The 18,830-nt window shown below is 35.9% G+C and overlaps 2 protein-coding genes and 1 long non-coding RNA gene across 3 annotated transcripts; all 3 read right to left on the bottom strand.

Annotated features, from left to right (window-relative positions):
- Positions 1-3,550: 3,550 nt before the first annotated feature.
- Positions 3,551-5,714, bottom strand: LOC141664561 (uncharacterized). Its single transcript, XM_074470514.1, has 6 exons — positions 5,505-5,714; positions 5,153-5,416; positions 4,759-5,045; positions 4,530-4,676; positions 4,131-4,197; positions 3,551-3,640 (listed from the first exon to the last, which is right to left on the bottom strand). Exons 1-6 carry the CDS (start codon positions 5,712-5,714, stop codon positions 3,551-3,553), a joined length of 1,065 nt encoding a protein of 354 aa, XP_074326615.1.
- A 109-nt stretch (positions 5,715-5,823) lies between these two features.
- On the bottom strand, positions 5,824-6,276 carry LOC141666628 (uncharacterized). The gene is made up of 3 exons (XR_012552310.1): positions 6,211-6,276; positions 6,015-6,137; positions 5,824-5,930 (listed from the first exon to the last, which is right to left on the bottom strand). It is a non-coding gene; the product is annotated as an uncharacterized LOC141666628 (long non-coding RNA).
- Positions 6,277-8,964: 2,688 nt separating this feature from the next.
- LOC141664560 (uncharacterized) lies at positions 8,965-11,034 on the bottom strand. Its single transcript, XM_074470513.1, has one exon. The coding sequence runs from the start codon at positions 11,032-11,034 to the stop codon at positions 8,965-8,967; it is 2,070 nt and encodes a 689-aa protein (XP_074326614.1).
- Between the last annotated feature and the right edge of the window lie 7,796 nt (positions 11,035-18,830).

Here is an 18,830-nt window from a genome sequence, read left to right as displayed (position 1 = left end):
AAGGCTTAAGTTGTCCAAAAAGAGGGCCCAACAAGTGTGGGTCCTTAAAAGTCCTTCTAATTGATTATTCTTTTGATTACAGGGTAACAAGAAAAATACACTTATCTTGGATAGTGGATTTTCAGGACACATGACTGGAAATAAATCCCTGCTGTCAGAATTTGAGAAGAAGGCTGGCCCAGATGTATCTTATAGAGATGGAAATGTAGGACATACTCTGGGATATGGCAACTTGATAATTGGAAAGGTAGCAATAGAGAATGTAGTTCTAGTGGAAGGACTGAAGCATAATCTTCTGAGCATCAGTCAAATCACTAACAAAGGTTATCATGTTATATACTAAGACTCACACTACGAAGTTGTTCATAACAAGTCAAAGAAAATTGTCTTGATAGGATACAGACATGGTAATATTTATGAAGCAAGGCTACATGAAAGTCTTGAAAAGGAAGTTACTTGCCTTATCTCTAAGGCATCAGTAGATCAGAGCTGGAACTAGCATAAGAAGCTCTCACATCTCAATTTCAACTCAATCAATGAACTTGCCAAGAAGGAGCTTGTAAGAGGATTGCCAAACATGCTATACTCAAGTGATGGTCTTTGTGATGCTTGCCAAAAGTCTAAACAAAGAAGAGTATCTTTCAAAACCAAAACAGAATTCTCTATCTCTGAGCTATATCACATGTTGCACCTGGACCTTTTTGGACTAGTAAATATAATGTCCATCAACAAGAAAAGGTACACACTTGTAATTGTTGATGATTTCACTAGATATATATGGGTCTATTTTCTACATAGGAAAGATGAAGCTCCAGAAATTCTTCTGGATCACATAAGGCAAATTGAAAATGGATCTACCCACAAAGTGAAAATCCTGAGAAGTGAGAATGGCACTGAATTCAAAAACTCAAAGATAAAGGAATTCTGTAAGTACAAATGTATAGAGCAACAATTGTCAACTCCCGGTACACCTCAACAAAATGGTGTTGTTGAGAGGAAAAACAGAACCTAATTGAAGCTGGTAGAACTCTGCTAGAAGAAGCAAAACTACCCACTTACTTCTGGGCTGAAGCAGTAAACACAGCATGTTATACTCAGAATGTCACTCTGATAAATAGACATGGTGTTAATCCTTATCAAATGCTAAAAGAAAAGAAGCTCAGCCTCAAACATTTTCATTTATTTGGATGTAAGTGCTTTATTTTAAGAACTCATATTGATCAGCTTGGAAAGTTTGAATCAAAGGCTGATGAAGGAATCTTTATTGGATACTCACCATCAAAAGCTTACAGAGTGTTCAATCTAAGAACACACACTGTTGTAATCTCCATCAATATATCTTTTGATGATAAGAAGATTCCTGGTTTTGAAGAAGACACTCATGAAAGTCTAATATTTGCAAATGAAAAAGCATTGTTGGAATCTGGATCAAACTCTAATGAACTGTCAAATCCTGATGATCTAAATCCTGACACTCCTTCAGATTCTGAAGATAATCATTGTGCTAATGAGCCTACACAAGTTGAGGGGGAGCAACAGCGAAGGTCAGCTGATGATACTAACACTGAAGAATCATCTTAAAGTTCTTCTCAATATAATGTTGATTCAATATCAGAAGAACATGAGTCAAGTCCCAATAATTCATCAGGAAATAACCCAACAGATTTAGGGGGAGCCTCAAATGGATTTGATGAGGCATACAATTTAGGGGGAGCATCTAGTTCCAGAAGGATACTTCCCAGTGCCATAAAATGGACTAAGAATCATACTCCTGATCTGATCATTGGAAATCCTGATGATGGTATAAAGACAATAAGTGCAACTCAGAATGAATGTTTATATCATAATCTACTTTCAAAAGAAGAGCCAAAGAAAGTAGAAGATGCACTGAAGAATGCAGATTGGGTCATGGCCATATAAGAAGAATTGAATGAGTTCGAAAGAAATGAAGTGTGGAATCTGGTACCTAGACCTAAGAACATGTCAATTTTGGGCACAAAGTGGGTCTTTAGAAATAAGACTGATCTCGATGGAACAATCATCAGAAACAAGGAAAGATTGGTGGAAAAAGGATATTCTCAACAGGAAGGTATTGACTATGATGAGACATTTGCTCCTGTTGATTAGGTTGGAAGCAATCAGAATCTTCTTGGCATATGTTACTCACAAGAAGTTCAAAGTCTTCCAGATGGATATCAAGAGTGCATTTCTCAATGGAGAACTTGAAGAAGAAGTCTATGTTGAACAACCACTAGGATTTGTCGATCCTAAACATCCTGATTATGTTTATAGACTTGATAAAGCACTCTATGGACTGAAGCAAGCACCTAGAGCATGGTATGAAACCCTTGCTCAGTTTCTACTTGAAAGTGCATTCAAAAGAGATACAATAGATAAATCCCTGTTTTATCTAAATAAAAGTAAAGATTTGCTTTTACACTACTAAAAATATGGGATCAGACATCGGTTCTGAACCGATGTTAAAAAAAACTGAGCCGATGTCTTCGCGTGTGATGTTAAATGTCATCAGGCTTTGACATCGGTTCACAGCCGATGTCTATTACAGTGCTATACATCGGTTTTAAGAATAATTCTGATGTCTTTGCAACAAATTTCAGCTTATATTACAGTATTTCTAGGTGAATATGAGTATATTATGGGGTAATTATCCATTAAAACATGAAACCTACAAGCTCTAAAAGATATTTTTTTAAAAATCTTTCAAACAAACCGATGTGAAAATCTAGATCAAACATCGGTTATGTTGTCTGACCGATGTGAAATGGTCCATCAGACATCGGGTACTTTTATCAACCGATGTAAAATAATGGGTTAGACATCGGTTTCGTTCATTTGGTGATGTTAAATCCTTTTGTTTAACATCAGTGTTTTTTTCTAACCGATGTTTAATCTTTAATATTGTAAAATTTAAGACATCAGCTATTGAAAATTCGATGTTATTTGGCTTAAAATACATTGATTTTTTTACAGAACCGATGTCAAATGACTATTTGACATTGGTTTTTGTAGTTCTTTTTCTTTTAATATTGTTTCACCTGATGTCTTTTGTTCATTTTTACATCGGTTTTAAATTACCATTCTGATGTTAATATATATACTGTAAATTGCATATGCCATCCTGGTACTATTAATAGCCCAGGGAACCAATTGCATTTTCAACCAGAAAAATACCAACAATATGCAATACATCCAACCAAATTTGTAAAAATATAGAGGTATACATTGATACCAAATTTACTAACATTCAATCCAACAAGAGCTCAATTCGGACATTACATTCCAAGTCTAAAATAAACATCCCAACTAAAAATAATAAAACCCAAATTCTCTAGTTATTACATCCAACATTCTAAACATGTTTGACTAGTTAATATGTACCACTTGTCAAATTTCGACAATTCCAAACATAAATCAGAATGATGGATGTAATTGTCACCAAACATCCCTTAATTAACCACCAACCACCAGCAAACACAATATCAATTCACATAGTTCAGAGGAAAGCTATATATATAGATACTTATCATTTTTACATTTTGTCTTGGATAAATTCAAGCACCTCCATCCGCACCTCATCCAGCTCCTGCCTTGTGTAGGACTTTCGAGTTTTGGCTGCCCACTATAAAACACACGTAAAAATTAGCAACCAGAATATTATTAACCAGAATTGCCATATGTATAATTAAAAATAAACAGAACCAACTATTTATAATTTAACCAGAAGAGGACATTTTCTATATTTAACCGTAATTTTCTTCGTTAATCCAAAACTATATACCAGATAGTTCCTTATCACTAATAAAAACAAGATCCATCTGGAAATCACTAATAATAAAAACTGATAATAAAAATGGCACTCATATTTATCTGTCCTGAAAAACTACACAAAAAAATTCTACATGCCATCTATCGGAAATGATTTGCATATATACCTTGGTAGTAAAAGATAGCTCCTTATCAGCAATGATATCTTTCATGTATCGCATTATAACATAGCCACATTCAACCCCTCCTGGTTGTTTGGGAGATCCCTGTTACAATATAAAATCTGAATTAGCACCAGAAATTAATTAAAATTATAAAGTGATAAAAAAATACAAAAAACTTACAAGAAGATTCTTTATCTGAGGAGCTTTATTTCCCCTTCCAGTTTGAGCATTGTAGGATTTCATCGCTCTACATTGCAGAACAACAATAATATACATGATTATTTTTCAAAAGGGAGAATATTTACTATATATATATATTTATATATAGTAATTAACAGAAATATATTACTCTGTTAATGATTTTTCCAACTCATCAAAATGTGTTGGATGTGGCAGAGGGTTCAGAATTTAAATGTCGCCATCCCAAATTACAACCAAAATCCAGTGGCAACTATGTTTATAAAAAAGAAAAAAGAAAAACACAAGTCAGAAATTTTAAAAAAACTACCTAAATATATTAATTTGTAAAAGCATGTCTAAATTAAAAATACTTACTTATGATTATGTGGCATGAAGTACATGCGATAGGGACTACTCTCTTTCAACCGATTAACAAAATAAGAATGAAAAGATTTGTTCAACGTAAATGTAGCTCCTGGATCGAAAAATCCATATAAGACCACATCATCATTCTTCCTCTCAATCTTAATCAGTCTTTGCAAGAGCCTACCAGGGAGTGAATTACATTACTTATAATATCCGTATAAAACATGAATATTGAATATGTAACGATAAAAAATTAACTTACGCCATATAAGCAGATATTGCAGCTTGGCCAATCATATCGAACTCCAACAATGCTTTCACATTTTCATGCAATATATAAATTATTTTCTCAGTCCCAAACACGTCCGAATCACACGGAATTGGTATTGACTCCCCAGTGGCTTTCATGAAGACTGCAGCATGTTTGTATAACACCTTGTACTGCTTTGGCACATTCTTGTTTAGCTTCATTTTTCTATAATCATCTTGAAGTTTCTGCAACTCATCTTTCCGCTTAGACTGCCCCTGCAACACTTCCTTTTTCTTTTTCTACACAGAATTAAATAAAACAAGAATAATCGGTTATTATTGACATAACTACTATAGAATGCAACAATCAATTCAGAGTATATTGACATAATTTTTATATAACATACCGCCACAGTTGGGTAGATGATCAATTCACGAGGCCATGCTACGTGAGAGCCAACTGCTTGGCGTACAACCTCAATTTCACCAGGTATGGGCACTGAAACCGACGCCTCTGGCTGGATGTGTCCGTCAACCGACACACGAACATGTCCGGGCTTTAGAGGCACTCCGTGTACTGAAACATTCATCTCTTCGTGATCATCAAAAACTGTTCCAAAAGCAACCTTGTTCTCTATGCAATCCAGTGCAAGCTCACATGACTGTGGACCCTACATTATAGTGAGGGATCAATTTAATTTTATTGCATAAATCCCAAGTCTGTAGGCATATATCTAGTAGATCTTAATAATATTTTACCTTCTTTCCGCTCGGAGGAGAGGGGTCAAAACCAACAAAGTCTTCATCATTTACCAACAACTGTTTGGCACTCAGCGGTTTAATAGCAACTCCAACATTCCGCTTATCAGCAGCTCCCTCTTTATTAACAGGTACTTGATAACTTGATTTGTCAGAGAACATAGGAGAGTGACCATTCGAAGCATTAACCAAGGCCTTAAGTTCAGCCATCTCCCGCTAATTTCTTTCCAACTGATCCAACAACTCTGCCTTGGTAATTTTAGTCTTTTTCACTTTCGGCAAATTGAAGAATGCTGTTGGAGTGACAAAGCCGCCAACCCCTCGAACCCTTCCTGCGTGCTCAGGAGTCTGAAGTGCCGTAGTCAACACATCTTCTGTTCCATGTGGAACAAATTCACCCTTCTCCTTCATTTCAAGTAACTCAGCCTGTAAAATAAATACAAACAATTAGTGCATTATTTATGACGCAATTATCTTTGAAGGGAATGCAGTATTAAAAATATCACTTACAATTCTCGCATTTATTTCCGCTTGCTCTTCAGTAAGCTCATCAGGATTCTTTGGCATCCTAGCCTTCCACCAAAAAATTGCACGATCAGGTTTCTCTTTCCGCTTTAAGTTCCCTTTCTTTATCTGTTAAAAAAGAGAAAATGTTTAAACTCCCTTAAAACATAGAATTGCAAAGCCAAATAGATATGGTTCTTACTTCTTCTTCTCGCAAACCAATATACCCCTTCCTTGACAAGCGGTGATGATATTTCCGTTTACCCACTCTATTACTCTGTAACTTACGTTGTTCCTGCACCAAAATAAATTAGTAAAAATTAATAAATATTATTTAACCAAAATCTATTTAATCATTTAGCAAGTAAAATGGCAATCATGTATATTTTATTAGTAGAATATATTCATACCAGCCATTTGGGGCTCGTCCTCTCTGCAACAAATTTCTTCCAAGGTTCTTTACCAACAAACGCATACTTCTTCGGAGGCTTCATCAATTTCTTCTTTTTTCTAATAAATGGCATCACATATTTTGCAGTTAAATCAGCTTTAAACTGCCTCCATTTTTCACCTGCCGATTGTAGCACAAGCTTCTCACTTTCTGGGGCAATTTTGAATGTGTCCTAAAGAGCCACATAATATAAATTAGCCACATAATTTACAGTCATAATTTAAATAAAATGAAGAAGTCAACAAGGGATATAATTTACCTGGACATCATCCCATAATTTTGCTTTTAGATCACAATCCACTTTTGGCCAGTTTTCAGTGTCGATTGGAATCATTGTCCTTGCGAGCATTCCTATGTAAGACTGTAAAGTAGGCCTGGTATTTCCGATGGGAACTCCAAAATCATTGTATCTAACTTTAAATTTCTTTCCCCGAGCTTTCTTCACCACTACTTTGTGAAGAGCTGAAACACCACGCGCACCTCCTAGCCTTTTTTTTGCAGATTCAGAAGTGGTCATCGTTTCTTCACAACTACTTTGAGTTTGATATTGTGGAGGGACTTGAACCAACTTTTCATTACAAGTCTCTGAAGTTTTGACATCAGGAACAATCTCATCATCAACCTTTTCAGAGTTATTCTTCCTATCATTTTCTTCGAAAATTACTTTCTTGGCTTTTTGCTTCTTTGCCATTTTGCTCCCTTAGTCTGCATTAAATTGAATAATAAAGTCATCAGTTGAACAATATATTTTCAGTCCGTCATTAATTACAGTCAAGCATAAATAATAAATTATAAAATCAGCAAGTACGAATACAACTATACAAGAACAATAATTTACCTAAACTGCAATCAGTAATTAATCACATCCGAAATAACTCTAAAGTATTTTATAGAAGTACAATTAAATAATGCAAAATAATTAAAGAAAAAATAATGCCATCAATCAGTAATTATGGATGAACTACTTATATGATTATAACAATGCAAAACAAAAGAAAAAAAAATTAACAATATATTTTACACATTATAACACAATTAAAGGCAAATATATATGGTTCATTCAGTCATTCAAATTCCCATTTAGATATATATTTTACATAAAGCTACATCATCAGTCAGTAACGACATTAGGTGCAGGAGTTTTAGTAGCAGTATTTTTAATCCAAATTCCCTCAACATTAGGTCTAGCAGTATGAGCGACATCATCAGTAGTGACATCAGTTGCGGGGATTTCAGTGCAGAATGGGGGATGTTCCATGATCGTGTCTCCTAAGTCATCTTCATTATACAATTCTTGGTAGTCTCGAGTTGTGGAGGACAGAACAATAGAACGGGATCTTCAAGGTAAAACACTTGCTTGACTTGGTCAACAGAAACATATTTATCTTTTTTGTGACCTTGTCGACTAAAATCCACAAGTGTGAACCCAAGATCATCAACCCTTATTCCTTTATCATTACTTGCCCATTTACACAGGAACAAGGGAGCTTTGAATGCATGGTAGTCTAATTCCCATATCTCTTGTATGATACCGTAAAATGTCAAATCACTTTCTACGGGGTTCAAGTCCTTGGCACTAGAAACCTGGACCGCTTTAGCAATGACAGACACCCCGCTATTTTGAACAACGCGTATGTCATCTCGTTCCTTTGTAAAATATCGCACTCCATTCACTAGATAACCTTGATAAGTTAGTACTGAAAATGATGGCTTGGCAGCGAGCCATCTTATCGTATCTGAAACACCTTTGTTGTTCTCCCTTAGTTCATCATTCACCTACAGATATGATAAGAAATTTTAAATCCTAAATAGCTAATAGTCGTCATTACACTACAGATCAAAGAACCTAATACAACACTGACTTTGTTTTGAAACCAATCAGCAAAGAGCCGATTGTGCTCTCTCATGAGCCAATGTAAGCTTTTCCTTTTCCCTCGGTGAATTTCTTCAAGATATTCCTTATGCATTCTGAAAAATGCATATGGAATGATATATTAAAGACACATTACAAGACTAATTACTGGATAATGAGGAATTGAAAACAACAAACTGTATAAACTCATTGAATATATGGAAACACTTCAGCGTTGTTTAGAAGGACATGTAGATGTGCTTCATCTCGCTCCTTCTCTTCCACTGATTTTATTATCACAGCGGATAATGGACCTGATATCTTATTATCTTGGTCCTTTGGAAGACCGGCAGTGGAGTAATTCTGACTAAGAAACTCGGTGCAGAATTCTACGGACTCTTCTCCAAGGTAACTCTCTGCCATACAACCTTCGGGATAATAACGGTTTCGAATATAACTCTTTAGTACTTTATTAAACCGTTCAAACGCATACATCCACCTATAAAATACTGGTCCACATAAGCGTAGTTCCTGGACCAAGTGGACTACTATATGTACCATTACATCAAAAAATGACGCATGGAAAACCTTTTCTAGATCGCACAAGGTTAGTATAATATCTGACTGCAGCTTATCCAGTTTTGACATGTCTACTACTTTGTTGCACAAAGCATTAAAAAAGAAAACAATCTAATAATTGTGACCCTAACATGCTTCGGAAGAACGGAGCGTATTACAACCGAGAGTAATTGTTGGAGAAGAATGTGGCAATCATGTGATTTCAGCCCGTAAATATTCAAATCAGGCATGGAAACACAATTTTTTATGTTCGATGCATGTCCGTATGGAAGTTTCATCGACATTAATGATGACAAGAAAGTCCTTTTTTCTGCCTTTGACAAAGTAAAGGGAGAAGGAGGCAAATAGGTTTTCTTTACTCCTACTTGGGGAGCCAAATCAGATCTAACGCCCATTTCCATCATATCACGACGGGCTGCCGCACTATCCTTTATCTTATGGCGCATATTTAGTAATGTGCCAATCAGACTATCACATACATTCTTCTCGACATGCATGACATCAATATAGTGCCTAACATGGTGAAATTTCCAGTATTCTAACTCGAAAAATACTGACTTTTTCTTCCATGGACTTTCAACCTTCTTTGCCTTCTTCATTTTCTTCCCAAATTCAAATTTGATTTGTTCTTGCTCTGCTAACACTTCTTCTCCGGATAGGGTTCGACGCGGCTGCCCAAACTCTTGTTGTCCATTAAAAGCAGCCTTCTGCCTTCTATAAGGATGATGTAGAGGCAAATATCGACGATGCCCTTGGTAGCACATTTTCCTACTATGAGTCAAAAATTTAGCTACGGTGTCATCTCCACAAACTGGACAACACTTATAACCCTTATTAACGCAGCCAGATAAATTTGCGTAAGCAGGGAAGTCATTTATCGTCCACATTAAAACTGCTTTTAAAGTGAAAAATGATTTGTTATACGCGTCATACATATTTGGTTCCCCTTCCTTCCAAAGCTTTTTTAAATCATCAATCATCGGTTGTAAGTAGATGTCGATGTTATTACCAGGCTCATGCGGGCCAGGGACCAATATCGACAACATCATAAATTTTCTTTTCATACATAACCAGGGAGGAAGATTGTAAGTCACCAATATGACTGGCCAGCAACTATATCTATTAGATAGGCCATTATTGTGCGGGTTTACACCATCCGCCGATAAAGCCAAGCGAAGGTTTCTCGGTTCACTACCAAAGGATGGCCACCTATAATCTATATTTTTCCAAGATGGAGAGTCGGCTGGATGTCGCATTTTACCATCTTGTATCCGCTGTTGCGCATGCCAACACATTAGTTTAGCGGTGGAAGGAGATTTAAACATACGTTTAAATCTAGGAATTATTAGAAAATACCACATGACTTTGGCTGGAAGATTAATCCTCTCTTCACCTTTCTTTGTCAACTTCCACCGAGAAAGTCGACACTTAGGACACTTGGTTGCATCAGCATGTACACCCCTGTACAGTACACAGTCATTCGGACATGAATGGAACTTTATATACTCTAGACCTAAATTGGAGAGGGTTTTTTTTGCTTCATATGCATTACTAGGTAACACATTATCTTTGGGAAGTAGAGACCCAACAGAAGAAAGGAGGTCAGTGAAGGCACTATCGGTAATACCAAACCTAGATTTCCAGTTATGCAACTTCAACATCGACTCTAACTTAGTACAGTCACTACCCTCATATAGAGGTTGCTCAGCATCGGCTACGAACCTACTAAACTGATATGAATCATTATCATATTGACTCGAGTTATATGCCGCTTCACAAACATCAACAGTTTCCGAAGCAGCGACATGCTCCTGATCTTGCTCTGACGCTTCATCAGAGGCTTGCTCAGGAGGTGGGTCTGGAGCTTGCTCTTCAGGTGGACAACTAGCACTTGAAGATTTAGGACCCGTAGAAGCAGTCTCCCCGTGCCAAACCCAATGCACATAACCTAGACAAAAGCCATTGTCATAGATATGGCCCCTGATTGTTTTTATAGAGAATTTTTTAAAATTGGCGCATCGTCCACAAGGGCAAGGAATTTTGTTACGATCTTCAGAATTTTCTTCAGCATATATCAAGAAGTTTTCCACCCCCATTTCAAATGCTAAAGAATCCCTATCTTGCAAAATCCATGTCTTATCCATCAAATTTCCCTACCTGATAGCCACTATAAATATTAAAAATCCAACACATACCTATTTATAATTATTTAATAAAAGGCATATCAAATTTGTGTTGGTTACTGTAGGGATTAATTATATAAACTTAGAAAGGAGTAAATACCTTGATATCCTAATAATTTATAGTACTAATTCATTACTCTAAGATCCTATACATATACCCAATTAATTACAAAACTAGACTAAATTTATAAACTAGACTAAATTAAACCAAGATAATTAAAACAAATTAAACCAAGATATTTGAAAATATCACATAATTAAAAACCAATAATTCCAACATTCACAGCCCAGACAATTGTTAAATTTCCTTCACATAAATAAAACTCAGTGAGAACTTGAGTATTGAAACAAATTCAGCCCATAAATAAATAAATTAAAATTATCTGTTACTTGTATCTGTGAGAAGGATAATTATACAAAACAATTACTATAATACAACACAAGTAACAGATAGTTCATATCAGGAATGCAGAGACTTGTTCATATCAGAGAAATGACTACTATACAAAACAAGAAATGCAGAGACTTGTTCATATCTGAGACCTGTTCAAATGCAGCCCCAAAAACCCCCCCAAAACACACTAATATGTATGAACAACCCCCAGAAAACACATAATTAAAAACAGAACAGAAACATTTACATTTACATCAATGTACCTAAAACATTGATTTACATCAGTGTACCTAAAATATTTAACATGACATAAAATTCCCAAAAATAGGACACAAAACCCCCAAAAAGAAACAAACATAAAACCCCCAAAAACATAAAACATTTACATGCACAAAGAAGAAAAACAGTAAAGAAGAAAAGAAGATAAACATAAAACATTTACATGCACAAAGAAGATATTAAACATAAAAATGAGGGAGATAAACAGTAAAGAAGTAAAGAAGAATATACCTCCGGATGCTTTCAATGTTCCGAAACCCCAATGTTCTAAACCCTCAGTGCTCCAACCTCCAAATGCTGTCTACCTCCAGATACTAGCTCCAACCTCCAGATACTAGCTCAATTTCAAGTTTAATTTGCTCTAATTTGAAGCTCCAAATCTTGAATTAGAATTGGGGCTAAAATTAGGGTTTCAGAGAAAAGAGAGAAGAGACGGTTAACAGAGACTAAGGTAAGAAGAGAGAAGAAAGGTAAGAAGACTAAGAGAGAAGGAGGGGAGAGATGAGAGAGACGAGAGAGGCGAGGCGAGGGGAGAGATGAGAGGCTCGCGGGAGGTTTTTTGGAAAGGGGGGAAAATATGTTAAAGTGAATTTTTTGTTAAAATTAAAGGGGGGAAAGTGTACTGAAAAGCGGGGGGGGAGTTAAGTAATTTTTATTTTTTTTAAAAGGCCATAGACAACGGTTAACAAAATGAACTGATGTCAAAGTTAAAAACAAATTTGTGGCCTTTTTAATTTCTGAAGATAGACAACGGCTACTAAGTGAAACCGATGTCAATATGCGTATTCAACATCGCTTTTTACAAAACCGATGTTAAACTGCATTTTAACATCGGGTGCATTACATGCCGATGTCTAAGGACCGATGTCGTATCTACTATTTCTAGTAGTGTTAGTTCAAATTTATGTTGATGATATCATTTTTTGATCAACTAATCAAACACTGTATAATAAGTTTTCAAAGTTGATGCAATCAAGATATCAAATGAGTATGATTGGAGAGATGAGTTACTTCCTAGGCTTGTAGATTAAACAAACTGATAATGGCATATATATCAATCAGTTCAAGTACACAAGAAATCTACTGAAGAGGTTTAATATGCAAGAAAGTGCAACTGCAAGTACTCCTATGGCAATTACTACAAAACTTGATCCAAATGAAGGTACAGCAGTTGATGTGACAAGCTACAGAGGTATGATTGGATCTCTGTTATATCTAACTGCTAGCAGGCCAGACATTATGTTTGCCACTTGTTTGTGTGCAAGATTTCAGGCAAATCCAAGGGAGCCACATCTTATTGCAGTAAAGAGAATTTTCAGATACCTCAAGGGTACTATGTCTCTTGGACTTTGGTATGCAAGAGAAGCTAATTTTGCATTATGTGGTTATTCAGATGCTGATTTTGCTAGATGCAAAATAGACAGGAAAAGTATATCAGGAAGCTGTCAGTTCTTGGGAGGCAGATTAGTCTCAAGGTTCAGTAAGAAGCAGAAATCTATTTCTACTTCAACTGTTGAGGCTGAATATATAGCAGCTGGGAGTTGATGTGCTCAATTGTTAAGGATGAGAAATCAACTCATGGACTATGGATTATCATTCTCAAAAATTTCTATTTATTGTGATAATCAAAGTGCTATTTCTATGACAGGAAATCCAGTGCAACATTCTCTTACAAAGCACATCAGTATCAGATATCACTTCATAAGAGAGCATGTCATGGAAGGAACCATAGAGCTTTATTTTGTTCCTACTGAACAGCAGCTGGCTGATATCTTCACAAAGCCATTACCTGAAGCAACATTTACAAAGCTTGTGAATGAACTTGGTATGGTTAACTGGGATAAGTAAATTTTTATTTTATCTATTTGATCAAATCCTGATGTATATTGATCAAATCCTGATATGTCTTAAATGCTGTGATATTAATCCAGAAATATTTGATGTATTCTATTTTATATGCATGAAAAATTAAGTGATTTTATTTGCTAATTGTGTATGTCCGAATAAATTTATCACTGTCATCATTACACATCGGTCTAGGGAGACGCGCCTTAAAAAGATATTCTTTGGTAAAGTTTTAAGCTAACTCTAGAGTTAATTTTCTTTACCGAACCCTAGAGTCCCTCTCTATTACCAACTATTGGGATATTTAAACCAACACTCATCAGACTTCTCAATATTCTGAAACACAAACTCTCTAAATCTCTATCCCTTATCATATTTTTTCTATCAAAAACATGAGCTTCTTCAACATGTTCTTTGATTATCCGACATTTACAGTCGAGTTTTGTTGCGATGAGTGGGAACAGGAGTGGCACATCTCTGCCATTCCTGATGAGATTTGGAGTTGGGTTCCACAAGATATCTACACTGATCTCTTGATTTTCCGGAGGGATTACTATCGTCATCTGGTTCGTATGGAAGAAGATCGTTTGGAAGCCATCCGTCAGCAAGAACAAATTATTCGTCTTGTTGTGCTCTTTGTTGAAGACAGGAAGAAAAGACCCTGAACATCCATCCATTCTTTTGTCTTCCTGACTTATCTCCCTTTCCCCCTTTCTCATTATCATCAGCTTTGTCAGGCTTCTTAGACCAAGGATGTTGATGTTTATCATCTTAGACTAGGATTATCTTGTAATCTTTTGCATGTAATCTACAAATTTCATAAAATGTACTCTTTTGATATATTAATAAAATTTCTTTTGATTGCAAGATTTAGTCTTTGTTTATCTCGTATTATGTGCATGTGAATGTTCTCATTGAAGCTTGTTAATCTTTACTTCATCTACTTGAACTGTAATTCTTGATGAATGTTTTGATTAGCATTGTGGTTACTAATAATTTGTGATGCTTTGACAAACAAATGTTGAATTTGAATCGACATATCATGAGTTAGTCAAATCCTGACAGAAGAAAGGTCTCAAATCCTGATAACAGGTCAGCACGTTCTAATTTGGATTATTAGTGTTAATCAATCTCTGAGTAAGCTTTATTGTTGCAATTAAGTGTCCCACTTAATTAATGATAATTGGTGGATTATCAGATAAACAAATTTCTACAGTTGTGTCTTGATATAACTGTATGTATTTTGTATTTACTTCCGCAATTTCCTCCAACATTAAAATCAATTACTCAGATATTGTTTCATGTTCGAAGTCAAATTCACTAGGTTACCTTCTTCATACAAGTGTATTAAACATATTTCTGAATAGTGAAGCTATAAAACCAGTAGAAATTCTGTGACACAATTCATCATACACATAGTTTCACTGAACACATCTCACACTTACTCTCTCGCACAAGCTATTCACATCATGACAACTTTTGAAGTTTCATCAATCTTCAGTCAAACCACAATCATTCATGGAAACACATTTGGCACTAACAATTACTTAGCTCTGCTCACACATCAGCAGCTACCATCATCTTTTCATGATATTCGGGATTTTCTCTTTCTATGTCCAATTGGATATGCTCTCACAAATCCTGTTAAGGTGTCATACAGGGCTGTCATGCAGGTCTGGAATATAGCAGTGGTAAATTCAACACATACTGGTTTTTCTTTTGAGTATAAGGACCAAAGATATAAAGTTGATGCTGACATTCTGCTTCAAGCCTTGAGATTGCCTGCTCTTGATGGTGCTCCTAATACTCACACCAATGAGCATCTGTTTGATATGCTAAGGACTTTAGGCTATCAAGGAGAAATCACAACCATTGGAAAACTAGTCAAAACCAAACTGAAAAGAGAGTGGAACTTTTTCTTTAACTGCATCAGTAGATGTTTCTTGAATAAGACAACAAACTTTGATGCACTTCCATCCACCTCCCTGAGAATTGGGTACTCTCTTCTTAACTCTGGTAATTTTGATTATGGTAATACTATATTACAGTTCATAATTGCTAGGATAGCAGATGCTTCAGGAGTAATAGGGTATACTAGATTTTTACAACTGATTTTCACTTATCTATGCCCCTAATGATATTTTTGATGATGATGAATTACTCCCTGTTTTTCAAATTTCTGAAAAAGCGATCACTGATCATATCAAAAGGGATGAAAAGAATAATTTTCAGGACCACCCTTTCTTCTTAGAGAGGTCAGGAAATTTCTGTTGAGAAATAGACCTACTCCTACACAAGTGCCTGTAAATCCTGATGATGGCACCTCTGTCACAGTTCCTGATGCTTAGACTCAAGAAATCACCCATCTTGTTTCTAACCCAAGCATTTCTTCTTCCAAACAGCAAACACAACAAGCCTCTAAATTAGCCTCCTCTGCTGTCTCTCAAAAGACATCAGTTGTAACAAAGAAAAGGTTGTTTAAGAAATCTATCACATTTGGACAGAAAGATAAACAAGTCTCACTGAGTGAGAGTGAGAAGAAAGAAGACTGCTTTCCAATCAAGAAAAGAAGACTGATCATTTAAGAAGATTCTGAATCAGATGATCAGATGCCAATAGGGTGGGTCCCTGTCAAAAATCAAGAAGTCCATTAATCAAAATCCTAATGACTTGATTGACACTACTGGAATCAAGGAGCCAACTACTGGTGCTAGTGCTCTGCTTGACAAGTTTCCAGTAATTGAAGCAACTGTTGAACTGCAAAGAGTCAGTTGAAAAGAAGAAGTGAAGAAATAGTTGGATATATCAGAAAGAAGAAGAAGACTCAGCCTCTTGACAAGGATGTTAGTACACAAGAACCTAGGTCTCAAAGAGATTTAACAACTGCAACACATCCAGTCACATAAGAACCATCTTCTCAAAGGGAAGATACAGACATTGAGGCTGCACAAATCATTGTTAATATTGCTCAAAGTGATCTTCTTACAGATTTTGTTCACCTATTTCAGGAAAAGCAAACTCATCAGGAGATACTATCATGAGTTGATGCAATCATTGATGATCCTATTTTTGAGAAGAGCATAAAAGAACCTTCACCAAGCATTGTCGAAGCAGCTCACATGCCTCAGACTCCACAAGAACCATCAGTTCAAAGTACTGATGCTGGTCTTTCAACTTCTCCTGACAGATCAAATCCTGATGATGCATCAGCTCCTACTGAGAATCATCATTCAACTGAGCTAGCTACAATTGATGATCTATTACTAGTTGCTAGTTTGAAAAAGCATTCTGATGTACTGTTTGTTCCTCCACTTTCATCACTTCCACTTGAGGAATCACCTTCATGTATTGTTAATTTCTCATATATTCTCATGTTTGTATGATTATAAATAGTCTCTTATTTGAGGTTACCTCTATTTATATGACAAGCATACAATCTTCTCAGCCATCTCTTATTTCTTTGCTATATGTGTGATGGAGCCTTTCTGTGAGACTGTGTGAAAATAATAATAAAAAAAAGAGAAAAATAATTTGAGTGGCAGTCTCCTGTACTGGAAAAAGGAGAGGTAGTTTTGAGACAAGAATCTTATAAGTTTTTCTTTACTTATAAAGTTTCTTCTATGAGAATAATATTACTTTTAAAAGTAATATATTGTGTGAGAAGTGATGAGATCACTTGAAAAGAACATAGAGATTTAGGTGTTACTATGTTTCTGTTTCAGGATCACATCAGCCACAGGCATCTCTTGCAAAGAATCTGGATAAAGGCAAGGAAATTCTGTTTGATTCTGCACATTCTCCTGATGGCTTGTCTGACTCTGAAAATGATAGTGATGCATCTAAGAAGTCAAATGTTGGTTCTTCTTCGCACTTCACTGAAAATCCTTCTTATTACAATCCTGATGCTGAGTATTTTAGACAGACAGAATGGAATTACAAATGGAGACTTGCAAATTCTTCTATCTCATCTGCTATTAGCCTGCAACATATTCATCGTGCTTATGATGAAATTCAAACTCCTGATCTGAAGTTGCATCTTAAGGCCACAACTATTTCTGTTAAAGGAATTCACTCTGAACTTGATGAAATGAAGAAGTCTCATGCTGGTGTCAAAGAGAAAAATTGATGGATTTTTGCTTCACACACCTAACTCAGCAGAAATCAAAAGTGTGAAAAATACCATCAAAGATGTTAAATCTCCAGACAGCATGGCCTCTAGATTTTCCTCCTTGGAAGACAAGGTTTCTTCTATAAGTGACAAATTGGATGCTCTGTTTTCTCTTCTTTCAAATACTGATGCCAAAAAGGGGGAGAAGATAGTTGCTACAAAATGTACACCATATTCTATTCAGATAAAGGATAAAGATATTGATGGTGATGGTGATAAGAATAATCCAGTTACAGATGTTCAAATTGCTTATACTGCTCAACAAGTTCAACATTCCAAGAAGAATGATTCTTCAGGACAAAGGAAGTCTACTTGAAGACGGGACAGTTTAAGGGTTAAAGCGTTCTACAGAAACTAAGTCAAAGTGATCACTACCTTGTAGTAGGAGTCACTGAGATCATTTTACTGCTTAGCAGGAGCAAGAACATTGAAGTACAGCTCATAACCTAAGTACAGGAATTGGTTTTGACCTAGTAGGAGCAACAGGGAAAAAATGAGAAAAGAAACTAATTAAGAAATGTTTATTCTACACTCTAGTCGCAAGTCAGAGATTTTTCTAAGGCAAAATACCTTACTAGGATGAAGGGGTCACAAGTAAAGGTCCCTAGGCTTCCTTGGTCGCAACTTGGGATTTAAACTAAGTCAAAAGTGCATACTACTGAACCTTGGTCGCAAGTAAAATCTATACTAGGGAGATGGATCGCAACGTAGGATTTTTTCTAAGGCAACTACTTCCCCTAGGTGGTGTGGTCGCCATTTAGGTTTTTCCGGAATGTAACTAAGGCAAATTCACTCCCTAGAGCATGAAGAGGTCGCAAGTAAGCCCTACAAGGGACTAGAGATCGCAACTCATGAATTTAGCTAAGGGAGAGTTCACTCCAAGGCTCCCTGGTCGCAAGTTAGAATGCTTGAAAATAATTCTACGTGCTAAACCTTCTTGTAGTCGTCAGTAAGGAGTTGTGTTGTTAATTCAAATGCTAGACTTTCTCCTTGTATACGCAAGTAAGCAAATGTGGTCCCAGGAACAAGTTTTCTCAGCCACACTTTATTGATTCATTCATTTAATTTATG

The sequence above is a fragment of the Apium graveolens genome, chromosome 6, assembly GCF_009905375.1.
Source record: "Apium graveolens cultivar Ventura chromosome 6, ASM990537v1, whole genome shotgun sequence".
NCBI classification, from domain to species: Eukaryota; Viridiplantae; Streptophyta; class Magnoliopsida; order Apiales; family Apiaceae; genus Apium; species Apium graveolens.
This window is presented reverse-complemented; position numbering and strand designations above follow the sequence as displayed.

Excerpts from the sequence above, each read along its gene's own strand:
- LOC141664561 (XM_074470514.1), bottom strand. The coding sequence starts at position 5,714 with ATGGCTGAACTTAAGGCCTTGGTTAATGCTTCGAATGGTCACTCTCCT. Across the intron at positions 5,046-5,152 it reads TCATCTACCCAACTGTGGCG|AAAAAGAAAAAGGAAGTGTT; the intron begins GTATGTTATATA and ends AATTCTGTGTAG. Across the intron at positions 4,198-4,529 it reads GAGAGTAGTCCCTATCGCAT|AGCGATGAAATCCTACAATG; the intron begins GTACTTCATGCC and ends TCTGCAATGTAG.
- LOC141664560 (XM_074470513.1), bottom strand. The coding sequence starts at position 11,034 with ATGGATAAGACATGGATTTTGCAAGATAGGGATTCTTTAGCATTTGAA.